At 30.1% G+C, this 19537-nt stretch overlaps 2 protein-coding genes across 2 annotated transcripts; one reads left to right on the forward strand and one right to left on the reverse strand.

Moving 5' to 3' along the window:
- Positions 1 to 403: 403 nt before the first annotated feature.
- On the reverse strand, positions 404 to 10825 carry LOC126840772 (uncharacterized). The gene is made up of 17 exons (XM_050576712.1): positions 10785 to 10825; positions 10518 to 10696; positions 9492 to 10005; positions 8099 to 8266; positions 7797 to 8011; positions 7352 to 7563; positions 6797 to 7074; positions 6497 to 6717; positions 4039 to 4158; positions 3776 to 3966; positions 3174 to 3503; positions 2125 to 2270; positions 1883 to 2053; positions 1558 to 1775; positions 1277 to 1492; positions 724 to 991; positions 404 to 650 (listed from the first exon to the last, which is right to left on the reverse strand). The coding sequence occupies exons 3-17, from the start codon at positions 9503 to 9505 to the stop codon at positions 404 to 406; spliced, it is 3015 nt and encodes a 1004-aa protein (XP_050432669.1). The 5' UTR covers positions 9506 to 10005; positions 10518 to 10696; positions 10785 to 10825.
- A 4418-nt stretch (positions 10826 to 15243) lies between these two features.
- Positions 15244 to 18528, forward strand: LOC126840472 (aspartate aminotransferase, cytoplasmic-like). Its single transcript, XM_050576232.1, has 8 exons — positions 15244 to 15432; positions 16022 to 16203; positions 16306 to 16414; positions 16725 to 16942; positions 17430 to 17580; positions 17726 to 17891; positions 18023 to 18165; positions 18235 to 18528. Exons 1-8 carry the CDS (start codon positions 15330 to 15332, stop codon positions 18372 to 18374), a joined length of 1212 nt encoding a protein of 403 aa, XP_050432189.1. The 5' UTR covers positions 15244 to 15329; the 3' UTR covers positions 18375 to 18528.
- Positions 18529 to 19537: the final 1009 nt, after the last annotated feature.

Below are 19537 nucleotides of genomic sequence, written 5' to 3' on the forward strand. Positions count from 1 at the left end.
ATTTTTTTCACTGTGGTGGACAATATCTACCCACTACAAAACTGTAGCACAAGGATTAATGATGTTTGGATCCGACAGAAACAAGCAATAAGAGAAGAAAGCTACCTACTATTCTCCGTTGAAAATGTTAACAATATTGTACTCTCGCTTTATTTCTAATGTCAACAATGTTTCATTAGTTATTGCCTTTTCTGTTTTTGCTATACATAGATTTTTTTTATAGAGTTTGGACTTTTTTAACAAACAAATCACTAAGATATTGTAGTAACATAAATCATGTATTCAATTATATTAAATACATTTATATAATTATCATTATTAGATTATCATTTAGTAGCTAAAGTTTTTTTCTAAAACGAAAATATTATTTTCACCAATTGTTTACAACTATCCCAACTGATATCTAATAGTAATTGACGTGCTTTTTATTTTTAGTTTTCAAATGATGCACAATGATTTCCAAAGTAAAAATAATTAACGAAACGATAACACCGAATAATAAGAATGCTAAAATTGATGTTATGTCTTTGAATTCCACGCTGACCAGAGATTCTTCGGTAATTCTTTTCCCTTTGACACAATGCGGCTTCTTGGCGTGCCAGTTTTTCAGTTCCCTGTCGACCAGTCCAGTTTCGAGCAAAACGCTATGTCTGAAATATAATCAAAATCAGATCGGCTCTCTTGTGAGGCATATTAATTAAGGTATCTGGTGTTAAGATTTACGAGTGCGAAATCAGCTTTTTATACGGTGATCGTTTTTGAATGAGAAATCCGGTCACTTCGGGTCTGCTGATAAACAATTCCGACAAATCGCATTTTTCCTTTTCAGTGAAGATATCGTTAATGAAAAAATAACTAACCGCCGGATCGGTAAAAAAAGCATAATTGCCTTTTTTCAATTTTTCCACGCCAGCTTTGGGTGTAATATATTCGTTTGTGGGATTTATCTTTGTGTCGACGATTTTTTTCAAATAAGGATTCTTTTCGCTCTCTGACTGGAAAATAATAAAAAAACGTATGTGCACAAGAAAAATGTTATACTAGTTTAAGTGGCTGGTTTGTAAGGGCGCGTTATGATATATTATGTTCATTTTCACCCGACTGCAGCAGATGAAGTAATGTGTTTAGATGTAATGTATTTGTTTTATTTGTTCCCACTTTGTACTGAATTTACTAAACTGATTTTGTTGAAATTAATTGGAATTAGGGTTTCCTTTATTTTTATAGATTGTCGTTTAAACCGTAACGTATAATAATAATATGCGTTAACGTGCACTAACGTTCATTAATATTTTGAGTATAGACCAGTTCTCGATGCCAAAGTCCATCCCGCTTTCTTCTAATTTTTTCACCGTATCAATATTCTTTGTGGTCGGACGCAGCAGTCCTGATACTATGCTCGACGAGTAAAACTGATAAATTACCATACTGAATATGAACATTAGAAGAATGATTAGCCTGTTGCTGAGCTTCGGCGACTCTACGACTAAACCTGATAAGTATACGAAAAAACGATACTTATAGGTATTTAATAGTAAAACCCCAATTTGTGTTTACCTTGTTGACACAGAGTGGCTACCTTAAGCAGCACAATATCACTCCATATTTTTAGCGTGACTTCAGAATCGTCCGATTGAAAACGATTAATTATGTAGTAGACACCAGCTGAGATGATCATTATGCCGATTATACAAAACCAAACCTGCCGCTCAAACGGTCGCACGAATATGTTTATATTATCGGTGGACCGTGGATGGCGAAATATAAAGCAAGGACTTTAAATCATACAAAATTAATAATTATAAATATGATCAAACCAAAATCGTTATTTCGAAGAAAAAAATAGGATTTTTCTGTTTTTTCCTCCCGTTTAAGTACTAACTCGTGCTTCCAAGTTGACACCGACGAATAATCTGTTACATCTAACCGTTCTGTTCTTATGGCGTTCAGGCAAACCGAAAAATCTGCTTCGCCGCTAAGAAGAGCTCCTACTAGTCCATCCCATTTACCATCAACCATGTAGCCCCACTTATCCGTATGGATTAGATTCATTCTAAAACCGAAATTGCTAATATTATACAATATGTAATTTATCAAAAACAGGCAGCTGAAATAAATATATACGTCATATTCAACAAATTCCTCGTCAAAGGGTACATTATGGCATAACTAAATCTCTGAACTGAATACGATCGATCTGTGCTGTACGTAGTCAAAAAATAAATGAGTTCTTCCTTGGACGGTTGAACTAATGTTGCATTGGTATTGACCTAAAAAAATATCAACGAACGGTGATTGTAATATACACCAAAAAGAGTATTGAATCATTTTATATATTTTTTTAATAACAGTACGTATTATTTAAATAAAAAAATAATCTATGTATATTGTTTGGTTAGGTTAGGTTTGTTCTTAAGGAAAGCCAGATTTACAAACATCTTAAATAAATTTATTATAGTTTTCCTCTACTCGCAGTTACTAGATTGGTAAAAAAACGTTTCCCCATCATAGAGTTAAAAGCGTAATAAAATCTATATAAAGTAGTTATCATTTTAGTGCACAGTAAGCACTAAGCACACTGTCTTAGTTTCGCTAATGTGTATTTTCTGATTTTTCTTTTATTTCCAAGATAGAATGTTTTTTTTTAAACTGCAGTCATTATGGTAAAATAACCTTAAAATATAAAGCCTAGGGGTAATGACAATAAACCTGTGGTACCGAGGTCGGATCAATAATTGGCCATTCGTACTTTTTGCGTTTTTTCTAGTAGTTCTGTCGAATTTCCTATTTCTGATTGGTCTAAGACAGCTTGGGCCGAGCATTAGGAATCAAAAAAGAAAACAAATAGAAGTTCCCTGGGAATACCTTAGCGCTAATTTGACACTCTGGAGAAATTCCAATGAAATGATATGCGCCATTATTAGGGTTAAGTGCACTTGACAGAATACTCAATTTATTTTAATGTATTTGTTATTTTAATTCTAATAAGGTTGGGAACCTTAATTAAATATTCATATATTCTTATTATAGGCTATTATTTAGGTAAATTATTTATTTGAATTACGAAAATGTATTGTCAATATTAGTACATACATTTTTATTTTTTACTAACAACTATATCAATTTTAAACTACTATAAGACTATTTAGTTGTCTTTATTGGACATAACTTACTAATGTGATAGCATTTAGTGTTAAATTTTTCAGATCCGATCTCTTATCGTATTTCCATGACCGACGTCCCCATTTTCCAGCGATCCTATTCAGTTCATCGATCACGAGTTGGCCTCTGGGTTCGTAAGCTGTCCGATAGATATCGTATAGCCGCCATTTATAACCGTCCTTATCAAATGTCCGTTCGATTGGATATGCCAAAATCACTTCACTGTATACCGTTAGACTAATGTTGTGGTGACTTAGAAAATATTCAATACCATCGTTCGCATTTAGATCCATTAACATCAGCCAGTGATAACTTGAATTCCAATAGTGTCTCTCTACAAACTTGATATATATTATATATGTTTCCCTATTACTATTTCATTGTGCTGACATTGGTATGTGTAGTTTAAAGGTTAACCTGTAATTGATTATACCCTACAAAATTGGGAACTAGTACATATAGAGGAGTATATGTTTAATACTTTAATGTATGAAGTTTTGCTAACTTAACATCATCAACATGTTTTTTATAATTACTAAAAAAGTATAATATATTTTCATTAACTCTTTGTATAGTACTAGTTCGTAAGGTATTAATTGAATTAAAAATATACCTCGAATGACGCGTTCTTCAAACAATTCCAATCAATCACAACTCCTAATATGGGAGACGATATTGAGATTGATAATACATTATTCAAATTATCTCTTTCTTCATATGAAAAGTTTACCAAGTCTGCTGGAGCATGAAATGATATTGCGACATAGTGTAGTCTGTTTAAATTGTTCATTACCTGTAGCCTGTCTGGTGAAATGTACAGGTTAATGGTTAAAATCCACGAATATGCGATTTTATACATAATCTATAAGGATTTACTTGATTCCGTCCAACAAGTGAAAAACACAGCTGTATTTAGTGATTTCTTAATTAAAAACTCTTCGATCAGCTCATATTGAGTATTGAAATCTGTTAATGCCAAACAATTAGAAGAGAATACTAAAAACAAGCATACGAACCACATGTTTAGAGGATAAAGTGTATTAGACTATTGAAAGGGTTTCAGATTATATCATGACATATTTGTACTTATGCACGAATTAATATAAATAATAAACAAAGAGAATTAATTCTGACATTTTTTTTTAACGACCAATTGTCTTTCAACATTGATAATTTTGACATGGGTACAAATAAAAATAACACATGCACATATGTAAGGGACGATTATTACTTGGGCCAAAGTATTATTAAATAACTTATAATCTTTTTACTTGTACTGGTAAAAATTCTAATAAATATCCAACAAATGTAATTTGGTCAAATTGAATAATAATTTATTATACAAAAGATCAAAGGATCAACTATATTATGTAGTTCGTGACTAATTTTATCATTTTGATTGACAATATATTGTCAAAATATATAGACAGTATTTCATAAAGGGTTAGGTTAGGTTTTACATAAAATGTTCAAACTTGGTTTTCCATAAAAACGCTTAAAAAAAACAAAAAAAGAGGTGAAATTTTATAGAAAAGTTGAAAAACGGGAACGCCAGACGACGAAGATTTTACCGCGAAACTTATCGCTATTAGATTTATCCATAGTTGTGACTACTCTTAAAGAGATATTGCGGAAAACGATATAAACAAACTCAGCTAACTTAAAAGGAGTAATTTGAAATAACGCTAATTAGACAAAAAACTATTACATACATTTCACGATAAAATGTGTTCTTTGTCATACACAAATTTAAAAGGATTAAATATAAAACGATTACGGTAAACCTTCGCGGTTGTTGGTTATTAAATTAAATTTATAACATTATACAATCTGTAAAACGGTAACCAGAAGCATAGTATCTATATTAATATCTTTGCGTTTGAACTTAATTCGCCCGGCGGAAGAAAAACAAATAAAATACACATTCTACCTACTTTGAAATGTTACTTTTTAATTAAGGTTTTTTAAACTGCCCGAATAAGTATTTACACGGATTACTTTAAATTAAATTCGTTAAAGTCCTGGGATGCTGCTATAATTATCATACTAATTTGGTTTTAAAAAAAACAATTCATTTTGAATTTAACATCTCTTTTGAATTTGTTTAATAAGAATAGTTTTTATCATAGCCCGGATCCGTTGACTTTTTGCACGGTTTTGAAATTTAAAAATCTAATTCTCGAGGATAATATTTTTAATTGACTATATTAAATCGGGTGATTTTAAAATAAATTATAGGTATATAAAGGCCCGGTTCAACAATATGCCTAGATTGAGTAAATTGATTTTAGGTTTTACCCAGTCGGTTTAACAAAAAAATAGCTTCTAGCTATCAAAGCTAAAATGTAGAAGTTATTTATAATAGAAAATTAATTTTCCTAAAACATTTCTTTTATGTACATTTACAACATCTATATTGTTCAATATGTTAATTCTTAAGTCATAACGATGAGTATCCTATTCCTATATTTATCAAACGAAGAATTTGTTTTCAAATAAACGACAAAATTGAACATTTATAAACAATTATTTACAAGTCATTTGTATCATCATTGCACGAGACTATTAATAATAAATAAGAACTGTCGAGCCTTCACGTCGTATAGATTTAAACCATTTAGCACCATCATCAAAATCAATATTTTATGACACAACGTCATTAATAACTGAAGGATAAAAAGTGTAAAAAAATTATTTTCTCGGGACATACCCTGAGCTACCAAAATAATACACATACTAAGAAATTCAGTGTATGTATACTCTTAAAATACACTTTCAAGTTTCAAAAATAATTAATAAATAAAAAGGTAAAATAGTCCAAGTATATTCTCAATACGTTACATAAATGAACTCAACAAAACCTTCGTTACAGGTATCTACATTTCATTTCAAACATTACAAGTAATAGGTATATTTTATACTCCATAGTATGTTATTGACTATTAATTAGAAAATGTTAAAAGTGTTAAAAAAAACAAATCATTAAATTACAAAAATTAAATTGAAAATGTATTATTAAATTATATTAATATTTGTATACACTATATTCATAACCTGATGATCAATTTTTAAGTCATCTTTGAACATGTCTGTTAAGAGGAACGAAAAGAGCTAATTTATGTGGGGCAAACTAAGCAATATTTTACATAATCTAATCTAAGCGCCATTTAAATACGCCAAATAATTTAAACGGAAACGAATACCATATTTTTTTAGCTACAAAAATGTCAAAGTTATTTTTTTTTCAAATGTCAAGTTTCTTTGCAGACAATTTGGCTCTTTTCATTTTCCTTTAACGTCTAGTAACACATGTTAGGTTATAACCATCAGTTACGAGTTTTGAATCGGTGTACAATAATTTCTATTATAAAAATCACGATGGCTAAGACTATGCCACAAAACAATAACGTTAGAACGGGTAGTACGTCGTGCAGCGAAACGTCTGCCCCGGCCGTTTGGTCGGTTTGCGATTTTCCATCGTTGCACTTGGGTCTTTTGGCTCTCCATTTTTGGGTTTCCCGGTGAATGATGCCCGTTTCCAGTAAAACAACATTGCTGTAACATAATGTAATACGCTATTAATGCATTTCGTGCGAACAAAAGACTCTTCGAAGCGGTTTGCATAACAGGTTACCCGTAAGAAAAAAGTTTTTTGTACGGAGATCGCTTCCTCAACATTTGGCTGCCTATCTCTCTGGCGGTCGCTATTTCAGTTAGATCACATTTCTCCTCTTCGGTGAACAAACTATTTATCAACCAATACGTGGACGCGGGATCCGTGAAAAAAGCGTATCTTTCCTTTTGCATCTTCCGAACACCTTCCGCCGGCAAAACATACTCGGGTGCTCTACCCGGGCGATGAATCTTTTCGTTTATGATCTTTTGCACCATCGTGTTGTTCGCGGCAGCTTTCTTTAACACACAAGGAGAACCGTGAATTTACATTGCCAAAAATAATGACAATTATGGAAGTTATATCAATTTTTAAGAAACGACGACAACGCTTGGAGATTTTAAGAATCAATGATTTCGTTGACTTTTGTCAAAAGTCTTATATTATTTGAATACATACGGTTATTCGGTTTACTTCCACTATTAGAATATATTGTATTTATTTCATAATTGTCAACATTTCCGGTAACTGTTATAATGATAGTACGTATATTAATTGTAGACAAGTAAGTAATACCTCAATAAGGGCTCGGAGGTTGGCCATGTCTTCTACGCCTGCGTCCAGCCCGCTGTTGGCCAATTTCTCGATGGTGTTTATGCTCTTGACAGGAGTAACCAATAAGCTGGCCACGATACTAGACGAATAGAATTGGTACAATATCGTCGAGAATAGAAACATCATGACAAAGATCAGCCTTCCAGAGAATTTTTTAGGCTGCTCGCTCGAGCCTAAAAAAACGACCAAGGTTGTTAATTTGGCAATAGTCAAACATAAATTAAATTATAAATAGTCTCTAAAATTTACGCAGGTTTTTAAATAATTGTAACTAAAAAAGTGTAATATAAAATCTAGATTATATTAAATTATTCAAAATATGTTTTTTTTTTATAATTTTATGACCAGTTTTGAATCTTTATAGCCAGTGTATTTATATGGGTTTTATATGTGATATTCATCTAACCCTGCTGACAAGTAGCGCCGATACTGATGAGGACAGCCGTCGTCAAAGAGTTAATGTTCGAAGATATAATGTTGTTTTCAGAACGCACTATGGCATAAAACGTCATGGTTATCGCTAATGAAATGGCCACACAGCTGAACCAAACGTAAGTGTCGAACGGCTTAAAAAACACATTGGATATGCCAGAACGAGGGTGCCGAAATATAAACCCTGGGCTGATGAAAATAAATAATTAATTTTCCTGTATATTATAACATATATATCGTAATATTGTTTTAATTGTAAAACTAAACTACACTTACTAGAATTCATAAGATGCTACCGAACAATAGTCGACTACTTTCAATCTTTCTGCTCGCATCGCAGCAATAGCAGTCAAGTCGGTTTTACCGGTCAACAATGTTTCGACAAGACCATTCCATCTGCCGTTGATAACTTCGCCCCAAGAATTAGTCACAGTAATAGTCGTTCTAGAACAAAACCAAAATTAATTATCGTTTGCTTTGTATACTTATAAGTTGTATCGGAAAACTCTTATTTTTATAAGGATAAATGATTAAACTTAATTATTAAAAAAGTTCAAGCATGCCGTGTTTTTAAAAATACTGTAATTTTTTAGGGTATTTTTTGTAATATCTTATTATCACTTATATCATACATTTATTTATCATTATATTTTCTCTATTTTGAAGTGGAAGAGGTGAAACTTCTTGAACTTTTGAAGTGTAGTAAAATAAATAAAAAAATCAAGCAGATGATCGATTTAATCATTGATTAAGAATTCTTAATCTATGATTTTATGTAGGACATTCATTTCCTTGGAAAAAAATAATAAAGTTTTACTTTTTGAAACATTTTTATTTATTTTATTAGAAAAATACAATTTTCAAATATTTACAATTTTATACGTTTTTTTTTTAATTTTATAGGGTAAAGAGGAAACTTTTTTCTTTTTAGGTTCATTTGATCCATTGGTTTAAAAAATATCGTAGTTATTGGTAAAATTCAAAAAGTAATACGCATAATTGTAAAAACAATAACTTTACAGCTTAGCATCAAAGCCAAAATAATAGGAAATAGCGCAAAACTCTGGCCATAAATGTAATAAATATAGTATAAATATTGGCCTAATGGGCCATTCTAAGCGTATCTATAGGTTATATTTTATACTTGACTTAATGTACTTTAGGCTATACATTTATATATATATGATTATGTCTTACTGTAAGTTTCAGATAGAAGAACCCTTCTTGTTATTTATCTACACATTATTATATCGGACGCTAAAGATAACAATATTCTTGATTCTTGGTCCATACAATTATACAATATGAACAAACTAAAAAATCTTTTTTTTTTTTAAAGTTACGATAAAAATATTTCTAGGAAAAACTCTTCGCCTTTGTCTTTTGTTGAATGCAATTTTGCTTTTTCTAGTGGTTAAAAAGTAAAAATGTTCTCATTTTTCAATTAGAAATGTTTAACTGACAAAAATTAATTTGAGAAAAGTCTTTAAGTTTCCTTAGATATAAGATGTAAATATTATATAATTATATTATAAGAATAGCTTGTTTGAGTGAAAAGTCTACTGCAGTATAGTTCCTCTTCACTTTTTCCCCATTTACTTTTTACACAATCCTAAAGCATACATTTAATACATTGGATTTTCGTTTTAAGGTAAAATGATAATTTTACCGGAAGTTAAACATAGTCAGTAGTGGTTCAAAGATTGCATACGAGTATCTTGGGATTGTATCCAGTTGATTTAAATCATACGTTTTTAAGTGTTTTATTATTTCCTTGGTGTCAGATTTATTGTTTATACTACGAAGATTGACCTAAAAACAAAACATTTTTGTAATTAACGAGTTTTATAATTATTCAAAAATGGTTCACGTGCCACAAACGCTGCGTGTAAGGTCAAATTATGCAAATTTGTTCTGCGGTCATATTTCCACAAATGGTTAACCCATCGTCCATAAGATGTCCCATTCAAGACGTCGACGATCAACGTTCCTCTAGGCTCGGCAGCAGTCCGGTAAACGTCATAAAACGTTTTTGGCTCACTAGGGGAAACCAACATCAGTTCACTATCAAAGTTTAAACCAAAATTCACCATTTTCACGAAACTAGCCACTTCTTGATCGTTATAATCGTTCATGATCACAAGCCAATGATAACTTGAATTCCACAACGCGTTGGCTGCAAACTAAGAATTCAAGAAAAATCAACCTGTTTTACTAATCTGTTCAGGGTTGGCCCTCATTCGGATACAATTATTGTATCTATTTAATAAATTAGTGATATTTTATATTTTATTATTAGAATATTCATTTTTTCAATATTATATTTTTTAGTTCGATAAATGCTGAAGTTCTTGCATAGGATATAGAACATAATTCTTTTTCAATGTTCCTCATCATTCTTATTGAATTTGTATTCGTCCTTGGACCGTAATTACACCTTTCAATTACTATTTAATGTCTAATACTTATTAATATTTATTATTAATTATTTTGTAAATGTTATATTATGTTTTTTTTTGTTGCTACTTGATTAATACCATACGAATAAATACATAAAAAATGTATTCGTAAATAATAATAGAATATTATTTGAATGACGAATATAGTGTATTAATATCGGTTAACATACATTTTTTATTCCTATACCCAACGCTGCGTAATTGTATTTATGATATATTCAAAGGATTATACAAACTTGATAAGAGTAATAATCATTTGAAAAACACGACCATTCCATGATTATTCCCAGCTTATTTGAATTATATGGCAAGCTTAACACGTTTGTCAACGCCGAATGGTCTTTGAAGTCGTTAGTGCCACGAAATGATAATGAAATGTTATCTGAATTTAATTTCTTCATGGCATGCGTTTTATCTGGTGTGTTAAGAATTTTTTTTTAAAGATTGGTAAAACATTAGAATACAAATACTATACAAATACGATAAATATTGATGATAAATACTTGAATGAGCCCAACAAACGTAGAGAACTGCCACGTCGATTTTTTTGTTTTTTAAAAAATTTTCAATTATACTAAAATGTGTGTAGAAATCCGCTAACGAGCTTTTTGTACACAAAAAAATAATAACATATGATAAATGTAAAAACTTCATTATAACTAAGCGGAAATTGTCTTAAATTAATTAATGAATTTTTGATCGACTAGAAAATCAAAATAATTAACAAAACATTGTTCAGATATAAAATTGAAATAGTTTCTGGCTTGTTTGGGCAAATGAAACTAAAATTACACTAGTTTTGGCGTTCACATACTCGCATGTCCACCAGCACTATTATTATGTGCTAGTAGTTACTAGTTAATCGGTGTTGAATAAAAAATAATTATAGCTGTAGTAAATATATTAGTTTATATTCGATGTAAAGACAATTATTATTCATGTTTGTAATAATGAGGATGTTTAACTGACACGAAACTTCCCTGTGTTTAAAGAGAAAATAATTATTATCTACAGCGCTTAAGTATTAACATTTTCCACAGCTATTAATCCTAAACTGCGATAGTTTTTGTCACTGTCTTTGTCATAAAAATTATTGCTTTTATAACGTTTTCCTATTTGTATAATATAACTTCAAATATTTTGTATTCCTCTACGAGTTATGCGGTTTAATAATGTATTGTACGGCAACCGTTGAGTGTTGTCTTAACTGTTTAGATAAACAATTAATACACATTATGAATGAGTGTCGATAAAGAAAAAAAACCGTGAGATATGTACTATTTTAAATATACCTACCAACCTACTTGTATTAAAGGAAAATTATTGAGAATGAGATATTGTCCAAGATGGTTAACAATTTTAAGCAATAGGAAAAAAAGGAAGTAATAATAATAGTATATTTAACGCCCCTAAGGCAAGAGTGCAACATACATAATAAATTATAAATTATGAATTGTAAAGAACAGAACACAGTTTTTTACATTGAATGTTACTAAACTAAACATATAAAGATAACATTAATTAAATAACATTTTTCGAGGTAACCGTACCAGTGTAAGCTTTATTTACAGCTATGGTATATTTTATAAAATATATAATATGTAAATTTAAAATATATACATAGACCAGGAATGAGTTAAACTTTAAAGCGACCAATCTTATCTAAAAAACAAAATTAAACAATAAAATATATTTCCTTTATACCTGACTTAGTTTCTAGTATTTAAAGCCTTTGTTATTTATTTGGACGACTGTGTTGTAGTGTCAAATGTAACGTACGATGAGACCATCAAATTCTATTGTTATTTTGTTAATACTATTTTTGAATAATGTATTAAATCATTAAACAAATACTTCCAGTTCGACAGTATTAAATACATTGTCCTACAATTAGAGTTGGCTAATTAATAGCTTTATTTACTGTTCGGTTCACATTGGTCATTATCCTAAGCAATGTGGCAAGAATGCTAATTGTTTTGATGTGACGTTGACAAATAAATACTCCTAAATCCAACAGTAGTGTCTATCAATAAATTAACAATAAATTCAAATCCTTGGTCTGACACAGATTGTTTTTGTAATTCTTTAAATGTCTATTGTAATTTGCTTAGTATCAATTCTAATAGTTTGTATACAAATGACAGCACTTCTTTTTTTTTTTGATGGGAGAACTAGTTTTAAAGGACTTATAGATAGTATTTATTGTATAACAGTCGACAGTTTGCAAGCGCACCGACTCATAATAAAAAAATTAAATTGTGGTGTAAAAGGGGAATACCCCTGGTACTTCCTCAAACTGTAGCACTGAAGACCCAGGAAATTTTTTTGCAAGAACCATTAAATATTTTTTATTTGAATTGAATTTTTTTGATCATCATACTTATACACATTTTTTTATCGTTTTGTCTAAACATATGAGTTATGAAACGGATATTTCTTGTATTTAATAATAATTGTTTTATTGATTATATTAAATTGTGTTCAATTTTAAAACCTCACGTAGGTGAGGTGTCACTAACCTATGGATACTCTGCATCAAATATTATTACTCAGAAACGACTTATGAAGATAATCTTGGTAAATTGGAAGTTTAATATTACAACGTGACTTCAGGCGTGATGTATGAGTGATTTTTATTAGTAACCAATAATATTAGATTTTTTTTTGTTGTTCATATTTGAATAAAACATTGTATGATTGTGTAGCTTGATCAGTTTTGTATAATAAATGTTTTATTGCACTCTGGTTTTTTTTAAACCCTTTTTAATTTTATTACAAACTAATTAACAGTTAATACACATGATTATTTCAAGTACATACTCGTGATATTAGTAAAAAATGTTTGTTTAAGACCATGTTTTAGGTTCGTTCGTACGATCTACAATTACAGTAATCTATTTACATAATGCGAAAATTATATCACTAAGAACAAAAACTTTACTATACCACTTACAAATACAGACGTATTATATACATACTTGGACGTATTTTAGTTACAATTATAATCCATATTTATATTAGCTTCACGTGAATCCTTAGAAGATTAGATATATATATATATATATATTCCCGTTAAAGTTTAATACGTATAATGTATTGTGCACATGATAGTACCTAGCACACAGAACAAGATATATATATATATATATATATATATATAGATATTTTAAGAATGTAAAAAGAAAAAAATAGTATAGTATAAAGTTGTATAGATTTGAAGTTATAGTTATAAAATTAATGTTTTGTTGTACATCTTTGATACAATACTCCAATATTTGAAATTCAGTCATATCCTTTTTCCTAACGGTGATATAGTCCAAAAAATCATGTATTCCATTTGATTTAAAAGTAATTAGCATTGTATTACTATATTAACACTAGTCATTATTAGTATGTAATGATACAATTAGTAAGCTAACATAGATATATATAATTATTATTTTTATTACAATTTTAATATAATTCTCAATCCTTTAATTTGTGAATAAAGTTATTGTAATTAGATTTTTTTTTTATTTTACAAAAAACAATCTGTACAAAAATATGTACAATTAGTTTTTTTTCTAAATTATATTTTAAAGCTTGAATATCTTGAAAAGAAAGCCATCCATTGGTAACACCTGTTTTTAGATTTGAAGTTAAAAAAGTTCACTCATTCATTCTTAAAATCGGGAAAAACAGAAAAATAAAACGATTTTTATACTTAAATTATTAACTTGCTATAATTTCGAGAAAAATCCTCGGATCTAGTTAAAATTTATAAGAAATATTTATTTTTCTACAAAAATAGCCTCAAATCAGAAAGCTCTAACCCCCACACAAGGGGGTGAAAGTTTTTTGGACTTTAGTCAATCAGTGAAAATTAGTGAGCCTATAACTTATTGAAGAATAAAAATAATCGTGCTAACAGATTTTTTGTAATTGCCGGGAACTGTGATTTTTTTTGGCAAATGTTGTGCAAAAAAATGTAAACACGTACTTAATTGTGTAAAATCATTTCAAATATATGTATATATTTATTTAAAAAAATGAGTGGTCTCACAAAGTACACTTAATACGACACACGTTCATTTCCAGCGGGTGATAGTACTAAAAGATTTTTTTCTCTTTCAAACTATTTAATTGCTACTTGAGACCAGGTCGCTTTAAAAAAGTACCTACTTGAGACCAGGTAATTTTAAAAAAATACCTACTTGAGACCAGGTCGTTTAAAAAGAGTACCTACTTGAGACCATGCTAAACTAAAGAGCTCTGGTTTTAATATTACACTCGACATCACACTGAGACCATAATAGCGTTGTTAGTTAAACAAAGACCAGCACAACAGTGTATTATTGTATTTATTAATGTGTACACAGGAGACATATATATTGAATAAAAATCATCATTAAGTCTGTAAGTACTAAATACTATAAATGTATATAATAATTTTTAATACCTAATCAATTATTAAAATATAATTATTTTAAACAATCGAATTTCCACAAACTATGTGAACTACTACAAATATATACTTAACATTTCTTAACTATTTTTCTTTTTACATTAATAACTAATGTTCTACACCATACATCTCAAAAAACGCCCTCTCTCCCACTCTCTACCTGTCTCTATTGTTTTTATATTATACCTACTCACTTTTACGTACTACAGAAAATCTAGGACCATAATATAACTAATTTAAATATATATTCCGTTTATGATAAAAAAAAAAGGGTTTGTGTATCTATTCGATTAATTAATAGTCTAACCTAATAGCAGCTAAGAAAAGGTAGTCAGATCATAAAAAAAATATCTAAAAGACTAAAATAATATCGTTTGATATTTTATGTCATTATCTTTTTATAATGTAAGTGTTTTATTATAAGACTTTAATATGAATCATTAAGTACATAGTTATCTAGAAAGATAAACAGGAACGATTAAGGCAGTGGTATAAAACACAAGGAGTATCGGTTTTTTCAATTAATTATTAAAACACTTGCTAAAGCCTTGTGAATATTTTTTATTCGTGCCAATACAGGTAACTTCAACTAACAATAGTAATTATGGACAGCAAAACAGTGTGCCGACCGGTTTCAGCAATGTACCATCTCTCAGCATTATACGCCCAGGATGATAATCCTTCTAAAGTTGATCTTTTAATTGGTTGTAAGTTATATATTAGTTGTATAAAATAAAACTAATTCTCATTAAGTTTTCTTAGGTTTGGAAAACGTGTATTAACTTATATATCTATAACTTTAAATTTCAAAATAATTTGTATCCATTAAAACATCATATCATACAATTTTCTAACTTCTAAGATCGATTATAAGTAAGATTAAAACTCTACATTTATGGAGGTCGGGTATTTAAAGTTGTTGAATAATTACACTAGGTTAAGTTATTCGTTACCATACGTTATCTAATATTTTTAGAAAAAAGTGTTTCTTCAAAAAATTAGCAGTTAAAGATGAAATTTTAAAAGAAGTAGTTGCGGTAGCTATATAATTACCATTAAACAATTTATTAATCAAAATAGTTTTTCTGCAACGAAAAAAAAAATGTGTGACGAGTTCATTCGTCATCGTATTAATCTTCTATTATTAACTAGTATTTTACTATACTAGCTACCGAATTTTAATAAATTATATGTGATACTTATGTATTGTTTATTTTTTAATTAATTACTGTTATCCTGCACTACAAATCTTTGGCTTAACATATACTTATGGCAACACATTATTGTTATTTTTAGATTACAAAACAGAACAGAGTGATATCTATGCGTTGCCTGTGGTACAAAGAGTAGAAACCTTAGTGACGCAACAGATCAAGAACCATAAATATTTACCACTTTTGGGGTCAGAACATTTTGTTAGAGACGCTTGTCAATTATTGTATGGTCAGGACGTCAAAGAAAGATTGAACAATGGAACAGTAATAACTATATAATTATCAAAATAACTGCATATTTCTATTAGATAGAAAAAAAACAATGATATTAATTCATACATAATAATTCCAACTTGGTTTTTGTAGGTGTTTGGCGTTCAAACCATCGGTTGTACTGGAGGTATGAGAGTCGGCGCCGACCTCTTAGTTTCCCATATGAACTGTACCACTTTTTACGTTTCAGACCCAACCTGGGGTAATTATATTTGAATTGACTACCTACCCTATATTACTGTAATACTGCAAAGTATTGTATTATTTGTGTTATTCGCGAATAAGAGAAACGAATGAAAAGTTTAAATGGTGAAGATGAATGTGTGAAGTAGCTTGGTTAGATAGAATTAAGAGTGAGTATATTACAGGAGGTAGTTTGGGAGTTGTGCTAACATAGTACAAAACAGAAGAAAATAATTAATAGGGATACTGTAGAAACGTTGAAAGAAGGAAAAACATTTTCAGAAATCAAAACAGATTTTATCTAAACGTCTTACTGTTTTTATTTACAGAAAACCACAGATTAATATTTTTAAGCAGTGGTTTTTTGAAAGCGAAAACCTACCGTTATTGGAATGAAGCAAACAAATGTCTAGATTTTGAAGGGCTCTGTGAAGATCTGTCAGACGCTCCTAGCAAATCAGTGATCGTACTTCAAGCATGCGGTCATAATCCCACGAGTCTAGATCCTTCGAAAAAGCAATGGGAACGAATAGCTGATATAATACAGGTGAGTGGAAAGAGATTTACTATTCGACGAAAACATTGAGAGAATCAAGGATTATCAGAAATATAATATGTGAGGTGAAAAGGGACATTTTGTCGCAAAAATAAAATTTTGAGTTACTGGTTATTCTAAATTCAGAACATTTTGAGACCAAAATCGTTCTCCTACCTCGAAAATTAGATTTCACAGTACACTACTAGTAGTAGTAGTAGTAGTACATGGTAGTTTTATGTCCCGCTTAAAAGTAGATTCTATAGCCCAATACTTGCAATTCGTAAATGGTTTAATTGGGCTGCGCCCACGATGTCCCTGCAGGACTGTTATTAAAAATGTGGAAAATAAAATGACAATAGTACAATACAATGTTATTTATTCAATTTAAACTCACATAGAAAAATATGAGAAAAACAAGATGTGCAGTACCGTTATCTCGTGAGACAGAGTTTAATTATATTGTTATAAGTAAGCATCATTTCCAATTATTTTCCAGCAACGCCATCTGATACCGTTCTTCGACATAGCCTACCAAGGTTTCGCAACAGGAAATACTGACAAAGACGCTTGGGTTATCCGGTACTTCGTTAGTCGAGGAATTGAGTTACTCTGTGCTCAGTCCTTTTCTAAAAACTTTGGATTGTACAGTAAGTATAAGAATAAAACTAGCCTGTTCATTTGTTAGCAAATGTTTGTATTTTTGAAGTTGACCATTTTTATGGTAAAAAAATAAAAATGGATGCCTAAAGCAAAAATATGTTTGTCATTGATCAATATTATTATTATTATTAGACGAAAGAGTGGGCAACTTGAGTTTTTCGTTGAACTCTTCTGATTACACGGCGGCCTACAAATCTCAAATTGAATTAAGTATACGATCTTCCTATTCAAGTGCACCTAATCACGGAGCTCTAACCGTCCATACGATAATGAATGACAACGGACTGCGCGAAGAATGGTACAGTTACACAACATAAAATATTAATAATAATATTATGTTTGTTACAGCGTTATAAGACGTTACAACATTATAGCAGTATTAATTTACAGTTAACACTTACTCACGCAATACAATTATAATTGTTTAAGGTTACTTACTCTGAAGAACATGTACGACCGCGTTAATGGATTAAGACACACCTTAAGGGAATTGTTAGAGAAATCTGATGCACCGGGTTCTTGGAGTCACATTACCGACGGAAAGGGAATGTTCAGTTACTTGGGTATAACAGGTGAATAATGCAGAAAATTATTGAACTAGAGCTTTTGTCAATTTATCACAAACCTTCGACTAATTTCAGAAAATCAAGTAGAACACTTGCGGACTAAGTTTCACGTTTACGTTTCATTAACGGGTCGCATAAACTTGTGCAGTTTGAATGACAACAACATCGGTTATGTGGCCAAATCAATTGCTTCTACGTTGAAAGAGGTCCAGTGATATTTTACATTTCATTTTATTGCAATGAATGTGGTTCAACATCGTTTGAAACAAGCGGATAAGTTAGAAGTCTGATTCGAAAATATCTTATACCTATAATCTACAATGTTATTTTCACGAACATAAATTAAATATACTATTTTTACTAAAACCAGTTTTAATGTTCTTCCTTTATCTAATTTCCTTTCTCTCTTTTTTTTTTTAAAAGAAACAATGAGCTATAGTAAAGTATCATTTGAAAACGGTCTTTAGTCAGAGTAAGCTATTGGTTTTTCTTTTACTATCATATGGATCCAAAATAAATAGTTAAGCTCAAACAACTGATGTTTAAGTGAAAATCTATAGAATGTAAAAATAAAAAATAAAATATTTATTTAACGTTTAACCAGAAAATCTGCACGAGAAATGTTTTTGGAAAAATTATGTGATGCGTTATTAATAACCAACACGTGATAACATTACATTATTGTGTTATTACATAATCACTCAAGCAACTTGTAAAAGTACATTTTTTTTTACAATAAAAAACGTGCATGTGTTAATATCCTTAAGAGTTTTTTTATGTTTTCCATCATACTCACCACGTTATACACCTTACACATGTTAAAATAATGTAGGATTATGAGAAAGACTAAAAGAGTCATTGTTTGATAATAATGTTGTATTGGCTTTAACTAATTATGAGTACTCTAGCGTGTACTATCCAAACGCTAACTGGTTGTAATTATATCAACAAAATTATATAATACTGGCTGATAACGTAATAATCGAAAAAACAATTGGATCCGTGTATCTATTCAAAACAATTATTATTATTTTAACAAGCCGTTGGAAAATTTTTTTTAGTAATTATAATTTATAATATTTAACTGGTTTTAAAGAAAAATGTCTGGACACCCGAATGAATTACAATGCCAGCAAGAGAACACGGGAAACGCTTTAAAGGGCAACAAATCGAAAGATGACTGCAATCGGCCAAGACCTTTACACGCAGCTGGTCTCGTTAGGCACTCGCAGTGTTGTAGGCCAACAGCGATTTCCCCTGTAGTAGCATGTGAATCGCCGGTAGCCAAAGTTAGTGCCACTGATGATCACTATTGCGACGGAACTACTCAACAATCATTAATTCCGAAACATGTCAAAGTAAGTGTCGACAATTATTG

This window comes from Adelges cooleyi, unplaced genomic scaffold (genome assembly GCF_023614345.1).
Source record: "Adelges cooleyi isolate 19-005CV unplaced genomic scaffold, UGA_ACOO_1.1 ACOO_flye_CR_arks_rails_tigmint_CR_PRNA_376, whole genome shotgun sequence".
Lineage (NCBI taxonomy): Eukaryota > Metazoa > Arthropoda > Insecta > Hemiptera > Adelgidae > Adelges > Adelges cooleyi.

Excerpts from the sequence above, each read along its gene's own strand:
- LOC126840772 (XM_050576712.1), bottom strand. Across the intron at positions 2,271-3,173 it reads CACTAAATGCTATCACATTA|GTCAATACCAATGCAACATT; the intron begins GTAAGTTATGTC and ends ATATTTTTTTAG. Across the intron at positions 651-723 it reads AAAAAGCTGATTTCGCACTC|ACATAGCGTTTTGCTCGAAA; the intron begins GTAAATCTTAAC and ends ATTATATTTCAG.
- LOC126840472 (XM_050576232.1), top strand. The coding sequence starts at position 15,330 with ATGGACAGCAAAACAGTGTGCCGACCGGTTTCAGCAATGTACCATCTC. Across the intron at positions 15,433-16,021 it reads AGTTGATCTTTTAATTGGTT|ATTACAAAACAGAACAGAGT; the intron begins GTAAGTTATATA and ends TGTTATTTTTAG. Across the intron at positions 16,943-17,429 it reads GAATAGCTGATATAATACAG|CAACGCCATCTGATACCGTT; the intron begins GTGAGTGGAAAG and ends ATTATTTTCCAG.